The sequence below is a fragment of the Vidua macroura genome, chromosome 1, assembly GCF_024509145.1.
Source record: "Vidua macroura isolate BioBank_ID:100142 chromosome 1, ASM2450914v1, whole genome shotgun sequence".
NCBI classification, from domain to species: domain Eukaryota; kingdom Metazoa; phylum Chordata; class Aves; order Passeriformes; family Viduidae; genus Vidua; species Vidua macroura.
Window position 1 is genome coordinate 62783231 of NC_071571.1, and position 19709 is coordinate 62802939.

The window sequence follows — 19709 nt, forward strand, 5'->3', positions numbered from 1 at the left end:
AGAGCAGTTCAATGCTTTTTCAATAGATTTGTCAGAATAAAAGAAAAAAGTTACTTGCAAAATTTATGTATACCTTAGCAATTCTCATTATCATAAAGGGAATAAGCAAGAGCACAAAGCATGATTATTAGACTATTAGAAACTCATTAATCTATTCATAATCTAATAAAGATTTTGAACATGTAATAATATTAAAGGCTACAGAACATAGTAGTTTACCTTCAACATGGTTTGGTAATTTTTTGAAGTGAGCTACACCTTTAAAACAGTTTTTAGTTAAAAAAAATAGCTTAATATCATGACTGTAATTTTTATTGCCCTTCAAAACAATCTCAAAGGTAATGAATCATCTCACTTCAATGGTTTTGGCAACAAATACATTTCTGAGAGGTGGATGTTCAACATTCCAGAACTTTGTACATGTAAATTCAAACCTCCTACTGACCTTCCATTTGGTGATGGGGAAAGCCCATGAGCTACATGGGCCTTTTTTGTGCTGTCCCTTTCAAGTATTCATGTAAAAAGACTATTTTAAATACAGCTACAATAAAGGAGGAACAGATAGAAATAGGAATAAAGATAGAAATAACATCCACTCAAGACATAAATATCTGATGCCTCTGACTCTATTTGCTCACAGGGAAAGGAGAGATAGGGAAGCAATGGAGAGAGAAATTCTGCCTAAGTGTGCTTTTTGGTGATCTAAGGAGTACTAATAAAAATAAAAGGGATGACTAAGTACTGCAAACAGAGATAAAATGTACACATGGGCTGAATATCCTCCAAATATCTTTGCTGCAGAGGTATAAAATTCAAACCTATGATGATTTTTGTGGACTGGATGTAGATGACTTCCAAGACAACATAAAAACTGAGAAAAGTTGTGGCTGCTATACTTTTCTCCTGAAAGCCAATTAAAACTTACTGAACATTGGTATATTAAACAATAAAGGATTACCAAAACCAAATGCTATTTAATTTTTCCCGAAGTCTGTTTGTTAGAGATCTGATGGAAAAGAAAAAAATATTTTAAAAGGATCTCCTAAATATTCCAGGGAGTGCCAAGCAGTTAAAATTACCATGGCTACACATTTCCCTGTGCCAATAGAGAGCAGAACCTGCTCACAGTGCAGCATCAGCAGGTTGAATACTAGAAATAATACACAAAAATGGCAGAACTATTTTAGCACTTAGAGTTTTACTTCCGAAGGCAGAGGGATAGAACATTTCTGTTTAACCTTTGCTTATTCTCCAGAAAATGCCTTAGAGTTGAATCCTCCCAGCCATTACTATTTCCATTTATTGCATGAACTGCACAAGATTAACATAATTATGTATTTTAAGTGATTGAACAGTGACATTCAGCAAAATAACTGTCTGTTGAGGAAATGAAAAGTAAATAAATTAAAGTTCAGATTTTTTCACCTGAAATGGACTGTGGTGAGCATTTGTTTGAAAAGGATCTACGTAATATGTGTTGTTTCAGCTGAGCTTTGATCACTGCAGTTGAAATTCAGCCCTGCCAGAGGGATGGGAAGAAAGACAACACATCCATTAAATTAAAGATGCCAGGATAAAACTACTTGCTGAAGGTCTTATGCTGGCTCTTGGGCTTGCTCTCTTAAATCACCTCTGTATATTTTAGCCCTTTAAGCAGGGCAGAGAAAAGTGTTTGATCAACACACTTGCGCTACTTCTGTTCCAGTTTGGGAGTCATCAAATGGCTAAATTAAAATGTTCATTGAATTATAGCAGATAAGGCTGGAAACAAAGAAGTCACCTAGCCCATGCCCATGACCCAAGGGGGCTGACTTACATCTCAAGTGTTTGTCACAGACATTGGCTAAGTATGTTCCTAGAGATCAGCGTTGATTAAAATTCCCCAACCACTACATGCGATTCAAGCCAGTGCTTACCTAAACTCAGCAAAAAAAATTTACTCATAAAGAAAGACTCAACTGCAAGTTTCAAATTTTAAGCCAAGAAATGGGCTTCCGAGCAGAAGAAGTATTAAAGTCAACTCAATTCCCCAAATAAACAAAGTCAATACAGCATGCAGATAATGTGTAGATCATGAAAATCAGCATCTAAGAAAGAGCACATGACAATTTTCAGGAAAAAATGAGACTTTCAAAGGTCCTTTTAAAAAACACCCATAGATGGCATTGAGCTCTGCTCTTCAAAAGGAAATACAGCTCTTACTACACTAACTTTATAGTAACCTTCATGAAAGAACTGAAGAAAATGTAAGAAAAAAAGGTTAAATAAGAAGGATTTTACACCATCTGTTATGACCTCTATTTACAACCGGCAGGGAATACAAGGAACACATTAAATAAAACAGATTAATACATGCAAAAGCACTAAGTACTTGTACACTTAGCCCTACAATCAGTTCTTTCAGAGAATCATTGAGTCATAGAATGGTTTGTGTTGGAAGGGACCTTAAAGATCATCTGTTTCCAATTCCCCTGCTATGGGTAGGGACACCTTCCACTAAACCAGGTTGCTCAAAGCTCCATCCGACCTGACCTTGAACACCTCTAGAGTTGGGACATCCACAGCTTCTCCAGGCAACCTGTTCCAGTGCCTCATTCCCTCACAGTACAGAATTTTTTCTTAATGTGTAATCTAAGCCTACTCTCAGTTTGAATGCATTCCCCCTTGTCCTGTCACTACCTGCTCATGTAAAAAATCCGTCTCCATTTATGTTGCAGGTTCCCTTCAGATACTGGAAGACCAATTAGGTTAACCCAAAGTTTCCTCCTTTCCAGGCTGAACAAACCCAATTCTCCCAGTCCTTCCTCATAGGAGAGGAGCTCCATCCCTCTGATCATCTTGGTGGCTTCCTCTGCACTTGCTCCAACAGGTCCATGTCTTTCCTGTGTTGGGGACCCCAGAGATGGATGCAGCACTTACCAGAAGAGAGGGACAGAATCCCCTCCCTCCCCCTGCTGGCTGCTTTTGATGCAGTCCAGGATTAGATTGGTCTTCTGGGCTGCAAATGCAGATTGCCAGGTCATGTTTAGCCTCTCACCCACCAGCACCCACAAGTCCTTCTTGGCAGGGCTGTTCTCTATCTGTTCATTCCTCAGCCTGTGTTCATACCAGGGACTGCCCTGCAGCACCTTGCACTTGGTCTTGTTAAACATCATGAGATTCCCATGGGCCACGTCCTTGAGCTTGTACAAGTCCCTCTGGATGGCATTCCATCCTTCAGGCGTGACAACAGCACCACTCAGCTTAGTGTCACGAAAAAGGTATCAGAAAGTGGGAGAGAGTTCAGCTGAACTAACAAAGGTATGTTCCTAAGAATGCAAGAACACCAAGTAGTGCATCAGATTTTCAAAAAGCATTACTTGAAAATGATTTTACATAGAAAATGTTCCTTTTTGTGTCAGTATGTTTCTCTTTAATAGAAACTTCCCCACATTTCTCATATTGCCCTTTCTTGGACTTTGTGACACAAAGAGCCCTTTGCAAAGTAGCTTTCTGAGAGAGGTAAAAGGTATATTCTATATTAGTTTATTTTTCTTCTTTGGAAATGCCAATCTTTCATAAGCATATCTCATAATTTCTACAGTTTCTGAAATTTTATGAAAGATTCCTCTACTCACACCTTTATGCCATTTTTTTATCTAAAATTTGCTTCCTCGTTGTCTTTTTGCCATAAATCTCTCATCTCTAGTTCCTGTTCAGGAACCAAATTTTGCACCACTTTGAAACTCCAGCACATGTAAAAACTGTACTTATTAATTAATGCACATCTTCCACATTTCACTCCAAGTACTTGAAGGAAGTTTCCAAGGCAGAGATCTTAATTCTGATGTGATTTCTTTCATTTCTGTTCCAGCAGAAGACATTTTCTGCCCCCTTCTTCATTTTATTTTGCCTGCAAGTGAAGCACCCTTTCTACCTGAGATCAGAGAGTTTCCTTTAAGCTATGCTTTGTGAATTTTCTTTCTGGCAGGCTATAAAGAAGTGTTTGATATATGTGTCTTTCCTGGTTCTTAACATCATAAAAAAAGGTTGGGTGATGTTTTTGCTCATGTAGCTAGAAAATATTTGTGGCTAAATGTAAGACCAGTAACATAAATCTTTTTCATTAGTATCCAGAAGTATAATGCCACAATAACCTACTTCAACTAAAATGCAGGGAGGACAGGAGAGAAAACAGGAACAAGAAGAATGACCAAATAATTGGTCGCTAACTGAAAATCAGTGGCTCACTCCTCATTTCCTCCAAAGAGCCCAATGGCTTGAATAGCTATTAGCTTAACAGGCCAGCTGTAAGTATTTCCAAGGCCTGGGAGACACAGAGATGTGCACCAAGATCCCGGACTCACAAAAGGAGACATTGTAAGTGGTGGCTCACAGCAGATGCCATTCACAGGGGAAGTGTTAGACATGGAGAATATCATCACAGAAACCAATGGAAAACAGAAAACTGAAATATGTGCCTATATTTGTTTGAAAAGAAAGTCAGTCATAGATGCATTATAGAAACATGAACTATGAACATAAAATAATCATGACTGGGGATTAAACAGCCTGTTAATTTTTTTTTTCTCTTGCCTTAATTTTCCATCTGATTAAAATTTCTCACCAAAGACCCTCAGACTTATGGGGCTTTGATTCTGGCAATGTATTACAACTCTGGCAGGTAGCCAGCCTTTTGTTTTTATCCCTCAGCCCTTTGGTCTTTTCTTGATATATTTATCATCTTGCAGTATTTTTTTCCTCTAGTCACAGAACATATGTAAACAACCAGAATTATTTTTGGAGTACAGAAGCATAACATACTCTATTTCTGGTCTAACAAGAGATCATATTCTTGCGGATTCTTACTTTTTTTCAGTGATTAGTTTTGGGCAAACATTTGTCTGTAAACAGGATACATTTATTAGGTATTTTATTTTATGCTGCTGAGAAACAGTCAAGATCCCTAAATATGGCCAAATAAAACTAATACAAATATTAAAATTGTTTTTTTTTAAATTAGATTACATTCAGACTGTTGACACACACTGCTGACTTTTCAAAAATATTATCCAAAGATAATATACTCAACACTATGTGCATTGCAAACCCACCTCCAAATCTTCAAAGACAAATTCACCACAGTGCTTAAGAACATAGAAAACATGCTAAATTGCTTTCTGAATCTCAAAATGCTGAAATGCACTCTAAATGCTTTGTCAGCTTCAAGCCTATCTCAATGAAAGGATGTAACATCTACAGCATTTACATCGTCTTTTTGTTCTTGTGAAACTTAACTAAATATTAATCAGAGCTTTGAAATACTTATTCACTGATATTTGTAATCGCAGTTAGTAACTTGTGACAGGTTTGTTTTGTCTGAATGTTCATTTTAAGGTTACTGGCACTACTTTTTAACGTCCAGTTCACATACATCCTACATTAGATTTACTAGAACCAAATCCAAAAATGCCTTTACACATGTTCATGCTTTATTGACTTCAACTTTTACTTATATATCCTCTGCAATGTATGCCTTCTAAATATGGTTCTCTTACTGAATCAGCAACTGTCCATTTTAGACCCAAGTAAGTCTATAGTAGATCTGTCAACTGAAATTTCCAAATGTGTTTGCCCTCCCAAACAACCATCCTGTAAAATGCCATCATTGTGCCACCTGGAGAGACATCACTCCCTTTTGAGTGGCTTTTATAAGAATATTCATGCTGAAGTTAAAAAAAAAAAATCCTGGCAAATACTTGTGCATTTTACTACTTAGTATGTCCACAACAATTGCTAAGTCTGATTGCTTTGACAGCTTTTTAACCCAAGCTGCTGACTCCAAGACTCTTCTGTCCTTCCGATCCCAAATTCTGCCACAGAGCCTAACATTATTAAATGTCAAGACCTTCCACCATGTACTTGGTTACAGTTTTTTCCTTAAAGAGTACAATAACTGTAAGACATTCTACATCATTAGTACATTCATGGATATATGTATTAGCTGTGTTCTTCATACACTGAAAAAGCATGAAATGCTAGAAATACTCTGAATTAATTCTATATATATTTCCCTCCTTACTTGTCACAGACACAATGTGTGAATATTTTATGGACACACTAAATTGTCCTTTGTGTTTTTGCATTTTGCATTCCCTCTTTTTCAGTCAAATCTGTTGACTCCAGTTGGCGACCTACTTCTTTTATTTCTTTGGACCAATTTGCTGCCAGAGTCATGCAGCCAAAAAGGTAAAAAAAATGGTCTACAACTGTTCATTCAGACACACATGTTGCTTGTGGTGCTCACTCTGAATTTGTCAGAAAAAATTATTGAGGGTAATGTATCAGATGAGAAAGAGAGCACACAACTGCGGATAAGCCTTGATTCTTTGGAGATACTTCTCACAGCATCTCTAGAAGTACCTTCTTGCTTAGGATGAGTTTATGACTTGCTTTGACATCCTCACATGATGGTGCTCTCAATTGATTAATTTCCTTAAAAACTACAGTTTCAAAAGTTTTCACTCTTCCTGTGAATATTCTTCATTAGAGAGAAGTACAGCTACGATGCATTTTGAAACACTTTTACTGTGGCCCATGTAAGTTAATGAAAACACCATTAATAATGAGCAGACCTTAATCCTTGCTCGTATGTGTGCACAGTGGAAAATTTATCCAAGATTTTAGTTCTGCAAGCTGCAGAAAACCTAGTGGAGACACTTGGGGTCTTGTTAAAGATCCAAGATATTTTGCTACTTTTGAGAAATCTGAATTCATCAGTTCTGAGTTGCCTCCTTCGTCTTTTACCTGCCATCCGTGCACGTAACAAGCTACATAAGGCTCCCTCATATGTTGCCCCTTTTAGCTTGCTCAAAGCATCTTTGATTGGCATTGTATGTCTTGATAGACATACAGCAGGAAGTGTTTCCCCACAGTCTAACTGAAGAGAGCAACCCAAATTGTATCTTGCAGCCAGCCAGGAGTCCAAGGTAACCTTTGTGGCAAATGGACTGTTTTTTTCTGGAAATCTAAAGAAAGTTCCTGAGTTTCTATTTATATATATGACTCTTCAGGATGAACTTCCCACTAAGAATTTCAGTTCATGTTGTATATATTATACATTAGCCAAGTGTGATTAAAAGCTTTCAGCTGCAGCTTCTATGTACCAAAGATGTTCCATTTACTGAGATTCTATTTTTTTCCATTAAACAAAAGTTCCTAACATTTCCAGTGGACCAATCATATAGAAGATACTCCCTTGAAGGAGCACTGGTAACCACAAAAGTCATGAAAAGCAATTTGCCTTATCTTTTGCTTGCTGCAGCCATTTATGGGGGAATTCCATGTACTTGTTCGTGCCTATCCAAAGGGCAGTACAAGATCTATATATCTCAATGAGTCCCCATGGAAATTATTAGTATCCTTGATTTTAATAATTTTACCTCTAATTTTAACATAAAAAAATTCAGTCAAGAGTCTGCTTGCTTGTCCCCATCTACAAGCTTCTAGCAGCACATACTCAGTTTAATGACAGTCTTGGTTCTGTTCCAGGAGATTATTTAAAAAAAAACATTCTGATGAAAAAATCAGCTGTGTTTAAATAGCCACATAGTCCAACCAGACAATTTTAAGGTTTTGGCTGTTTTTTATCTCTTACAGACCCTTATCAGGCCGATATACACATACACACAGACAATATAATGGAGAGCTTAGTAATGTGTTTGTGCCTAAGTGTCTGCTGAACACGTTACAGTAGGTGCATTACAGGGAGTGCATTATTGCTGCTCTGTGTTTCCACAGCCAGGCTTATTCAAAAGACCAAGGAGCTTAGCTTAACACTGGTCACCTCAGGTATGCCTTGATGATTTATTTAAATGTGACTACTTAGAACATAAACAAGGACATATATATACTTTAATACTTATCAGCAATTTACTGTAAAAGCAGTAAGGTGGCTGATAAAGTGCCAATTATCATTCTTCCATGTGCTACATATTTGTTGGAGATCCTAACAACAGTACTGGAGAAAGGACATCAAATGATGCTTAGAAATGTGATACACATTTTCATTTCACACTCCATCAGCTTTTACAACTAGAGCTCCATGAAATGTATGAGAATACTTGGCTAACAGCCATATCTACTGAGCTGTAAAATAAGAATCAGATCTCTTTTTAGAAGAGTTTCCATTTTTTACATTACTAAATCAGATGTTGACCTTTTTCCCAAAATATATTGTAAATATTCTGCACCTCTACCCATCAATTAATTTTGAATCTCTGAATAGTGTTTAGACCTGTTTTAACAGATATGTTATCAATACATATTTTTTAAAAAACAGCTTTGTAAAAAAATTAAACTGATACATTCTTCCACTAAACTGAAATATATTGAATGATATAATTACTGTTTAATCTTTTCAATTCTAGTAAGTTCTTTCCCCATCTTGCATCTAGAAACAAGAAACAAGTGTATTATTGCCTTTATAGTCAGCAAAGCAAAGCTATAGGCATCAGCAAAAACATATTTTGAATTCAGATTTCAATCTGTCAGAAAAGATTAAAGCTTCATGCATATATAAATGGGAACTATAAAATGATAACAGATACATATCATGGAATCATTTTGCTTGAACAGCTGTGCGTTTGCCAGTGTAGTAAAGCAGAAAATGTCTTTTACTCACCTCTGTTAAACCAGAAACTTCTCCTTTCGTTAACGGTCTGCTGATGGATGCAGTATGAACTCTGGCATCTGATACTGGCTGCCCCTTCATAAAATGTTTCCCAGCTTCATAAATATTCACTTCTACCATCTTACCCATTAAGAGAGGATCCTTTGGCACAAGAACCTTTCAAATAAAATAAAGATATAGTTACTAAATACCGCAAGGGACATTAGAGTCTCTAGTATCCATTCAGAAAACAGATTTTTGATAAACATCAGAGAAAATCCTAAAACTTAAACATTTTAGTCACCAGCGTACACTACAGTCCTGGCACACTTGACCAGTAAGATCTCCAGCCTGCACTCTACAAGAGCTTTGCAGTGTTAGCTCAGCTCTTTTCAACTCCAACCTTAAGTCATGCTTTTTGATTGATAAGAAAGTTTGGCCTGAATTGCAGCTTTTGAATCCAGACCCAAACAGTTCTCAAGGACATTTGTACTACAAAATTCTAACAGACTGCTGTAAAGCGTCCCATTTTCATCTCTGTCCCATGACACTATTAAAAAATTTTTTTCTGAGTCTGTAAAGACTTCAGGACAGAAAGTATACCCTTCTCTCTCTTTGCACAAGCTTTTATTTTGATTGTCAGATCCTTTGCTGCTGAGATGCATGACTGACAATGAATGCCTGTAAAAATAGATGACTGTTTCTTGGGTCAGCAACTAATGCCACTCTTTCCTGAATTTGCACAACCATGATATCAGACAGTCCCACTTCACAAAAAAAGCACAAAACAGATCTTCCTAGGACATGCATTTAAAAAATGAAAGAGTCCAAAATACAAGTTTTTTGAAATGGAAGAATAAATGGACTTAAAATGGCTCTAAAATAGGTAAGCAGTTGAAAAAGAAAAGTTGAGTAATTTCCTAATGAAATTATGTTTCTTATACTGTTTACAATGCAAAATTGAATCATGAACATTTCATCAATTAAATGTTAGTTAATAACATTTACTTGAAGCTTATCCACACACAGAATGCCAGGATGGGTCAGGTTGGAAGGTACCTCAGAGGGGTCATCTGATCCAATCTCCCTGTTTCAAGCAGGGTCATTGTAGAGTACATGGCACAGGATTGCACCCAGACAGTTCTGGAATTTCTCCAGTGAGGGAGACTCCACACTCTCTCTGGTAAATCTGCCCCAGTGCACGGTCATCCACACAGTAAAGAAGCTCTTCCTCATGTTCAGGGGGAATTTCCCGTGCATCAGTTTCTGCCTATTGCCTCTTGTCCTACAGCTTGGCACCGCCTAGGAATAGCCTGGAAACATCCTCTGACACCCTCATCTCAGATGCTTATGGACATCGATGAGATCCTATCTCAGTCACCTCTTCTTGAGGATAAACAGGCCCAGCTTCCTCAGCCTTTCCTCATGAGAGAGTGTTTCAGTCCCTTGATCATCTTTGTTGCCCTCCACTGGACCCATTCCAGCAGCCCTGTGTCTCTCTTGTCCTGAGGAGCCCAAAACTGGACACAGCACTCCAGGTGTGGCCTCACCAGGGCCAAGTAGAGCTTTTCAAAGGAAAAGATCTTATCTTTTTGTCTTGATTCTTTGATGCTGAAATTCAAATGCCTTAAAATGGCTTAATTTTTAGGACTACATGTGTAGAGGACTTTCAGACAAAATAATCTGTGCTACCCATATTTGGAGACCATTTCTTTGCCTCTCCATTTTCACCTATCACAACTGTTAATCGTCCCACTTTGAGGAAATGACCACCAGTGGTTTCCCTTCTTTCCTGAAGGCTAAAGATGTTCATGACTGTAAGAGCTTCGAGATCTTAGAATTCTGCTGAGCTTCCTAAGCATCTTCCAAGAAATGCAGAAATCTTTGCCTTTTGGAGACAGGCAAGCGGAGACTAAGCAAACACAAAGTCAGGATCCTAATGCTAGGGGAGTGTTACAATGTGACTGGATCACAGTTCTTCCCAAGTAACTCATCTTGGGCAAATTTAAGTCAAAGGGAAACTAGGTAGTTGAGTACACGCTGGGCTCATTACCTCTGTAAATCTTCCATTTCCTCACGAAAAAAAGGAAGTAACTAAATATAAACCCAACTTCAAAGAAAGAAACAGGTTAAGTGAAAATAACTGGGAGATACCATAAACAACCAAGCATCCAGGCTTGGTATACACTCAGATATTTTTTAGTATTTGATAAGAAAAAGCCCTCAATGGTATTTCTAAGAAACTAAGTTAAAACAGCAGAAACTCTCACCTTGGCTGTGGATCTGGCAAAGCCCTCTTTGGTCACTTTAGACTACTCTGTTCAATGTAAACTGTATCACCTAAGCCTCCAGAAATGTCAGCTGCAGCTCTACCACTAAGTCTGTCTGCATAGTTTTATTGATGTGGGTTTAACAGCAAATTCTTTCAGTATAGATGAGTTCAGTGAAGACAGAATACATTTGATAACCATATGAGTTAACAGAATACTATACCAGGACTCTGAGCTTCAGCTTAAATAATATATAATATAATAATTAGACTTTAGAGTGGTTTTCAATTTACTATCATTCAATTTACTGCTATTAATCTTAGTTACTAGCATGGATTCTTGTGCTTACCTGGGTGAGCAGTAGGATACCATCCTTATGAAACATGCCACACATAAGATTTTAGGGAAAATATTTGCATTTTCTTAATGGGAAGCATTTCTTCCCTAATAGAATTTAAAATGAGTCCCTATGCGACTATTTGAATCTCATGAATTCTTTACCAGTCCCAATCAGGAGCTGTATTAGGTGCTGTACAAACACAACATAAAAAAATCAACACTTTGTTTCCCGGACATATTGCTTTTCATTTAATCAATTAAGCTTCCATAAAACAAGGATTGAACAAAAAAGTCCCTGGACATTTCTTTTTAATCTCTGTGTGGAAGACCACGTTGCTCAACTCTGACTGATAAGCTACAAAATCAAGGAGCATTAATCCATAAGACTTAGACAAAATCAAGTAGCATTAATACATAAGACTTAAGTTGGATATGTAACACAAAAAAAAAGAAAAAAAAAAAAAAAAGAAAGCAAGGAAAATAATTAGTGACCCAGATATCTAACAGAAACAGATATTTCAAGAATAGTAATGTTACTTACTACTAAGAAAAAAACAAATAAATAAATTCTGTAACATAACCCTAAACCAGAAGAAAGCACAGCCATCATCTATAATCTCCCCAGGTTCAGAAAACAGAATACCTAATGGTAGCAAAAGCAAATTGTAGGCAGCTTAGTGCAAGAAAATGGAGAATAAAATCATGATGATTCAGGAAAGCAAATGTTATTGGTGTTAAGCAAGTCATCGACTTTTGAGCAAAAATAACAATTTTGTGAAATTGATGCGTGTGCTTCCTTCCCAGCTCAAAGATAATGTTTTTGTGTGGCAAGAATTTATCTACAGGAAGTACACAGAAGGAAATGACAAAAAACTAGAAGGAAGGTATGCCATTTAGGGGGCCCTACACAAGCCTGAGAAGTGAACCCACAAAAACATAATGAGGTTCAACAAGTCCAAGTGCAAGGTGCTGCAGCCAGGTTGGGGCAATCCCAGACATACGTACAGACTGGGAGAAGAACTCATGGAGAGTGAGAACTTTCCTGCCGAGAAGGACTTGGGGGTACTGGTGGATGAGAGGCTGGACATGAGCCAGAAATGTGCACATGCAGACCAGAAAGCCAATTGTATCCTGGGCTGCATCCAAAGAGGTGTGGCCAGCAGAGCCCCTTCCAGCCCAAACCACTGTATGATTCTATGAAACACAACATGTCATGCTTAATGTTAATCTAAAAAAGTTTCTGAACCTTCCATTGTTAGAATTCTTTTTTCAAATTGCACTGCCTGAAACACTTCTCAGAAAGACGTATGCAAATTGTCATGACTCAACTATTCAGAAATCAGTGCTTTGGGGACATTGCAATTAAAATTACTGCAACAATTAACAGCTTCTTATACCACGCTGTACACTCAAACATCGACTGTATATTTCTTAACATAATTTCAGGTAAATTATATTTACAACACAATAATAAAACAAATTATCTAATAAAAAAGTCTTGATGGTCACATGTTTCCTGGTTTCCTGGTAAATGCTTCTTAGTTCTCTACTAGATTTTTTTTATCCTGACACACTGTGTTGCTGAGATTATCAGAAAGCAAAGATAAAACAAAAATATATTATTTGGTTGATTTAACTGTACCTGCTCATAGAAAGGATTGTGAGCAACATAGTAATTGGAGTCAAAGGATTCTTCTGTTACCAGAACTCTCTGCCTCTCACCAACCTGGAAAATAGAAGATGAGAGATGACTCAGAAAAAAAAATTAAAAATCAAAACCAATGAATTATACTGAGAACTTCAGCTACAAACAAATGCCCTTAGCAGAAACAATCAAATTCTCTGAGGAAACTCAGTATCAGGAAGAAAGTGGAGTAGAGAAAACCCTACTTACAAGAGTCTAAAACTGACAGGGTTAAAAGAATCGAGGGATAGAACTGAGGGGCTGTAATGAAAAAAATGAGGGGCCTAACATGAAAATCCATTTCAGAAATATAAACTGATTTTTACTTATTAACATGATAGCAAATAAAAATGTCAGATGTGAACAAAGTCCATTACATTTTCATCCACTTAATGAAAAAAATCTGCAATCAATCACCAAAAGGGTGTCTTTTCTTTAAAAGTCGCACTTGTTATTTACAATGCTGGGGCATGTCCTTATTCCCTTTTGGTGATCTCATTTCACTGTACTCATGAGATCACACCAATTTCCATGGCCATGGAGCCAACACTGCATATTACAAAGACTCAAAAAGAAAAGTTTTTAACAACTCACAGACCCAACATACTAAAAGCAAAATAAACATTGGTCTGGAAAGATCTGTGTTTCAATTACACTTCTCAACTTCCAAATGCACTAACACTGTTCAAAGGAAGCAACAATTTTAAAAATTAAATTGAAGACTCGAAGACAAATCAGTTGCATTTAGGGACCAAACAGATATGGAACAAAATCTGACTTTCCCTGAAGTTCAAAATCTCCCTATGGTCTTGTCCATTACTGAGTTTATGATGAAGTATATAGCTTAATTTCTGCAAACTGGGAAGGACATTTAGCTCACATTTTTAGTCTGAGCCCATTTCTACTTTTTCCATCTAAATGTGCTCTAGATTATTTCCAAACTATTTGACAAATGCATTCTGCAAATTACAACTGTCTAGCAAGTTAAATTTACTCACTGCTTTTATTACTATTCTGAGACTCAAGAAGGTTTCACATTTTACTCCACAGTTTTAATAACCATGAGCAAAGTTACATTCCCCTCCCCTCTCCCTGAAGGATTCCCACCACATCCTAGTGGCAACTGTTACACACAAGTTTTAACATCTCCATCATAAGTTCCATGTGAACTCTGCAAGATTCAGAGAGGATAATATTTTGATTCTTTAAGGTACAAGCAGTAAAAGATAAGATTAGGATTTTCTCTTACAGTAAATTGTAGAAAATAGAACTTTAAGAAATAGGAACAGCAATGTCACATCTGCATTACAGCATATATATGTATATGCATATGAATACACCTGAGATATGTATACAATTCTCCACTTGCTAAAAAAAAGATTTCACAGAATAACTCTTGTCTTCCCTTTCTCCTGCATTTATTGGAACACTCCCAAAGTAAACCTTGGAAAGTGAGGGAGACAGCGAGCACCCAGCTCATTTCCGCAAAGGCAGATAGCCTTCACTCCCCAGAACCACAAGTTGTGGGGTACACAGCAGAAGGGGCAAAAATCCCCAGTTCCAGACCCAGTAACAGTATCCTAATAGTACAAAATATGTATATTTTTGCATACTTTTAAGAGGTGTTTAAGACTTGTTTATAACACATTTAGAATTTCCATTTTCTGGGAAGTCTGCAACTACAAATAACAACAGATAAAACATACTCAAATTTTAGTAAAAATCCAGTGTAACCAACAGCATGGTGGTTTTTTTATTACTGTTTTCAAGAAAACAGTCATTACATTTAAATCCCCAGAGTAGTTTTGCAAAACATGTCAATAAGGCACTCAAGATAACTACTCCAGTAATAAGATTACAGAAAACATTTCCCCTAAACTGAAAGGTTTTGTTATTTCTATAATACTTGAAACCACAGCTTTTAAAAATCGCAACTCAACATCTGTAGCACTGAAGGGTTCAAGTCTCAGATGTCCAGCAATATTATAAAAAAGAGGAGCACAGAATGTTAGATAAGCAACATTCACCCTTGGGCAAACATGCTACCACTGAAAAGCACGAAGGCCAATCACCAAGTCATGTCCTCACATCCTGTTTATTATTTACCGACACCGAAACTTAGCAAAACTGGCTCAGAGAAATACTGGGTCTGTAACTCATTTCTCAGTTGTCTTGTGGTTCCCTGGATCTCTCTGGTCATAACAGTCTGCCTTCATCATGGTGATGAACCCTGCTTGTGAGGCAGACTAGGCTACATGTGTTATCTTCATACTCTGAGATGACAGAATAGGAAGCATATTATGCAGAAAAAAAAATAAAAATCAGAGGGAAGAAGACAAGAACACCTGTGTTAGACCATTTGATATAAGATGTGGTTTCTTCAGAGACATGCTGCCAGTTTTTCTCAGCTTTGCTTCCAGAAGCCAAAAGAGGTCAGGTTTGCATGTCTCAGTGGGCCAGAGGGAGAGATTCTGGGCTCAGAATTTCTTGGGAATGGGAAGAAATCAGGAAGACTAAATTCATCACATAGCATCAGAATGATGGCATTTAAATTGAGGACCAGAAGTTCAGAGGAGCAAAACTGCCTATACCAATTTACAGTACATGCATACAGACAGACAGACAGATACACACAAACACAAGACTAGCATGGCACACTGTAAGGAATGAAAAGTAAATCCAGTAATTGTCCACTTGCTGAAGTTATGGATCTGTAGCCTTGGCCAAGGCTGAGCTCCCAGAGAGATACAACACTCAGCTATTTGCAGACTCTTTTGCCATAACAACAGAGAAGGAAAATTCCATTTAATGAGTTAGGCCATTGCGTATTCATGATCTACAAGACTAATTGGCTACGTGCATTTGTAAGACAGAAAATTACTATCTATCCTGCATCCAAGTATAATTAAGAAGAAATGTAAGTACGCAGAACACAGCTTTGGTATTGAAATTTGTTCAAAAATTGGAATATGTCATCATTTCTGAAATTATTCCCCTGGGATCTCTAAGTGCCTAAGTTTCACCTCTCTCAGAATTTAAATATGCAGAAACCAGACATGATATCTAATAACAGTCATAATTATAATAACTTTGATGATTTTTTTTTCAGGCATGTAGCAGCAGAAGTAGTTCAGTATCTTACTTTTATTCCTATTCTTTCATCTGCTTCCACAGGTACACATGAGTTCCAGCTCTCAGGGAACTACAATTCTGGCAAAGCATCTGGAACTGAGGCAACTCAGCCCTGGCATCTCAATTTGGAAAGGTTTCCTATAGAAGCATTATTTTTTACTTTATGGATGACATTATGAAAATATTTATGAATGATACCAAAAATCCTTGCCCAGCAACCTCCCCCATGCCAAAGTGGACTGGTCACATAATTATACAAAGGCAATTTGCTTTCACCAAAAACCATGCAACAATTGCTGCGGGTCTGATCACTTCCTGCACTGCAACAATTAGCAGGAAGTTTGTAAATCTCAGAGTTAATAATCAAATAATTTAGGAACTTTTATTTCATTTTCATTTATCCTACAGGAAATTCTGACATGATAATTCTTTAACTCAGTTTTTCCTTTACCGGAAACAATGAAAAGCAGTTTTTCCAGTTGGCTGATTTTATAAAACGAATGAACAGCAAGAAATGTCCAAAATCCTTCTTGGCTGCAGTCAAATTAAGTTCCTCTTTTAAACCAAAACCGACTGAATCACATAAAACACAAGACCAATTTTTAAACTCTGCAACAGTTTGGGTGCCAAGGACCTTCCCTTTTTACATGCTTTGACAGAATATTGCTATGTCATGTCAATAGTGGTGCCTTCTGTGATTACACACAAGGTAATGTATACCCCCCATAATTTTTTTTTATCAATGAAGACTATGATTGCACAGTTTGGATTTGTTACTTATTACAGCCAGAGCATCTGACTGGCTATAAAGATATAAATTAATAACCACTGTATTTCTATACTTCTCCCATAGAAGAAAGCACACTGCCCATGTATCGTCTCCACTGATTTAGAGACAATGGCCAAAGTCTTCTTCAGACTAAGTTCAATTCATAGTGGAATTAGTAAGCATGTCTCCATTTCTCTTGATGGAGGCTGGCTTGGATTCTGACCCAAATCATCATGCAACATACTTAGTACAAGGCTTGGAAGCCACATAAAAATCTGCTTTCCTGTATTTGTTATTTAAATATGTCATAAAGCAAGCAAAGAAAAATACACACCACCACAATTTATGTGTGCAGGTTTTAGCAGATTATTCTGATGTATAAATATTTCTGGTAAACATATTTGAACTTTATTAAGTATAACAAAATTTAAGCAAAAGCAATGTAGATAGTGTTTCTTCTACATCAGTTTTGGTTTACTTCTCTCCTGATTTTTCAGTTGCAGTTTAATTATTTTGAATAAATTTTAGTAATTATGCAGACTATGTATTCTTGATGATAAAGGAGAAATTAACTGCTGGACATACTTTTTATAAATCATGTGACTCCATCTGTAAATAGAAGCCAAATTTCTTGAAAATTATAATTAATCATTCTCTAGGTCTTCTGTTTACATATTGTAGGTATGTTCTCCACCTGACAAAGAAGTCAAAATACACCACTGCCTCCCTCTAAAAGCGACAAAGTTTCTAGAAACTTATGAAATGGTCCTGTTTTCATGATACCAGAACACATGTCTTTTCAAAATCTCCTTTGTACTGCTTTGTTCTGCTATGCAGCACTGCTCCTCCAAAATTTAGAATGTATACATCTCTCCCTTTCTGAAGGTAATCTTGGAGACAAAGCATGGACTTATCTCAGAGCTTTCTGACAAAGTTGTTTGGGATTTAAATGTGGATATTGGAAAGCAGTAACATTAAAATAGTTCATCTCCCGTGCATGACAATTTTTATGCCGAGATAAATATGCTTTACTAGCACACAACACAGACAGCTGCCACTTCACTAAGGCTCATGTTACAATGGCTGTCCGATTCCAGATGGGTATATGCCTCTTTTTTATTATGTTACGTTCAGTGCATAACCCCTGCACAAAACTACAACAACAGAGTGACATAAATATTTAGAGTTCCATATCTTTTGCATCATACAATAATCAGTCAGATTAATCTTTACAGCATACGTCTGGTGCATTTTACCTGGGGACAGAAACATAGAACCTGAGCACTTCAGTGCTGCAGAGTAAGCAGTTGAATTCATGGATTCATGTATCCCTATTTCTTCCTTCCAAACCTAGACAATGCTGTCTCAGTCCTACAATGGCACTAATCTGCAACAAAACCAAATTTTTCAGTGTTTTTCCTGTACTTATATTACTCAGGCTTTTTTCAGCCTTGGAAACAGCACTGGGTGGTTGTCTTCACATACAGGAAAATATTCAGCTCTTAACTAATGAACTCTGGAGACCCACGTGAAAAGCAGACAACGCACAGCAAGGTGTCTCATTTCACTGTCAACCAATACAGCTGACTTTGTTAAATCATCATTATTGAACTGCCCTTCTTTAAACAAAGCTGCAGATTTTTTTTTTAAGATTGCATAAAAAGTAAGACTTATGAAATAATACCTAGGAAAATGGCTTTTAAATTTTTTTTAGGCACACTTGTTTCAGCCACAATGTTCTTTCCCCAGCATAATTCAAAATTCAGAATGGACACAGGCAACAGATGCCTACAGAAAAAACTCTTTCAACCATTTTTCAGGCTGGCTTGAGGGAGTGCAAGCTGGAAGGAAGGATTAGGTATAAATTAAAAGACAGCCAGCTCTAATAGTACACAATCAGCATAACAAAAAAGTGCTTTAGACCTTCGGCAGCAGGCACTGCAGCTCATTAACAGCAAGTGAACACCTTCTCTTTGGTCCCCTTATGAATTTGTTGGCAAAGTTACGGGGGAGGGAAAAGGTATGGAGAGGAGGTGAGAGATAGAAGTAGACTGCTTCTGCTTTCTTGGCCCACTGCTCACGCTTCAGGGTAAATAGATCCTGTCTATTACTGTGCACCTGCATCTGACTGCTTCATTTTGATTTGGTCTCCTGCTGGGAAAAAGCTTCTCCCAGCACATACAAACCCTGCCATGCAGCTTAGATGAAAATTATATTCAGAGATATGAGTGGTGACCTAAAAATGACAACTGGTCCTCAAAATATCTGATTCCTTTTAAATTCTGTAAGCTTGCATTTTGCTTGTCTCTCCTTTTCATTGCCTAGAAAAGGGGTAATAGAAGTAGAATGTTGACAACTCTGTCATATTACATTTCTAAATTTCATTGACTGTGTACAATATTACAAAAGGAAAATAAGTTTTCTGAAATGGGAGATACATATTGCCCCTGAAAGCAGTCTCTCTCATTGGATCTTTCTGTTGTAAACCTCAATTTAAGCAGAAAAAGGATGAAGTGTCAGAAACTGGCTTTTTTCTGGATCTGGCACACCGTTGCTAAGACGCTGTTTTGTTGAGCTCTCTGAAACACTGTTTCCACACGTGCAAAATCCAATTCTGACTGTTACACAGAGGAGTGACCACAGAGCTGGGGGAGTTGCTACAGCAATATAAAATACTCAGTGCAAAACTGGTAGTTGAGACAATCAGGTAGCATGAGCACTCAAGCAACTGCCTTAATGTATTACTGGCAAAAGACTCTCCTTCCTTTTTCAAATGATTTAACAAACTCCATAAAACTGTTGCAAATATCAGCAGAAAAATTCTAAATAAAAATATCATCTCAAAATAGGAACAACAAACATATG

At 37.1% G+C, this 19709-nt stretch overlaps 1 protein-coding gene across 4 annotated transcripts in view; it reads right to left on the reverse strand.

Moving 5' to 3' along the window:
* The window catches only part of CDKAL1 (CDK5 regulatory subunit associated protein 1 like 1), a 378840-nt gene that overhangs the window by 14515 nt on the left and 344616 nt on the right, over positions 1–19709 (reverse strand). For all 4 annotated transcript variants that reach the window (XM_053971531.1, XM_053971541.1, XM_053971551.1 and 1 more), the window contains 2 exons: positions 12902–12985; positions 8663–8827 (listed from right to left, as the gene is read on the reverse strand). In XM_053971531.1, coding sequence (XP_053827506.1) covers positions 8663–8827; positions 12902–12985 — 249 coding nt within the window. The remainder of the gene's footprint in view (positions 1–8662; positions 8828–12901; positions 12986–19709) is intronic.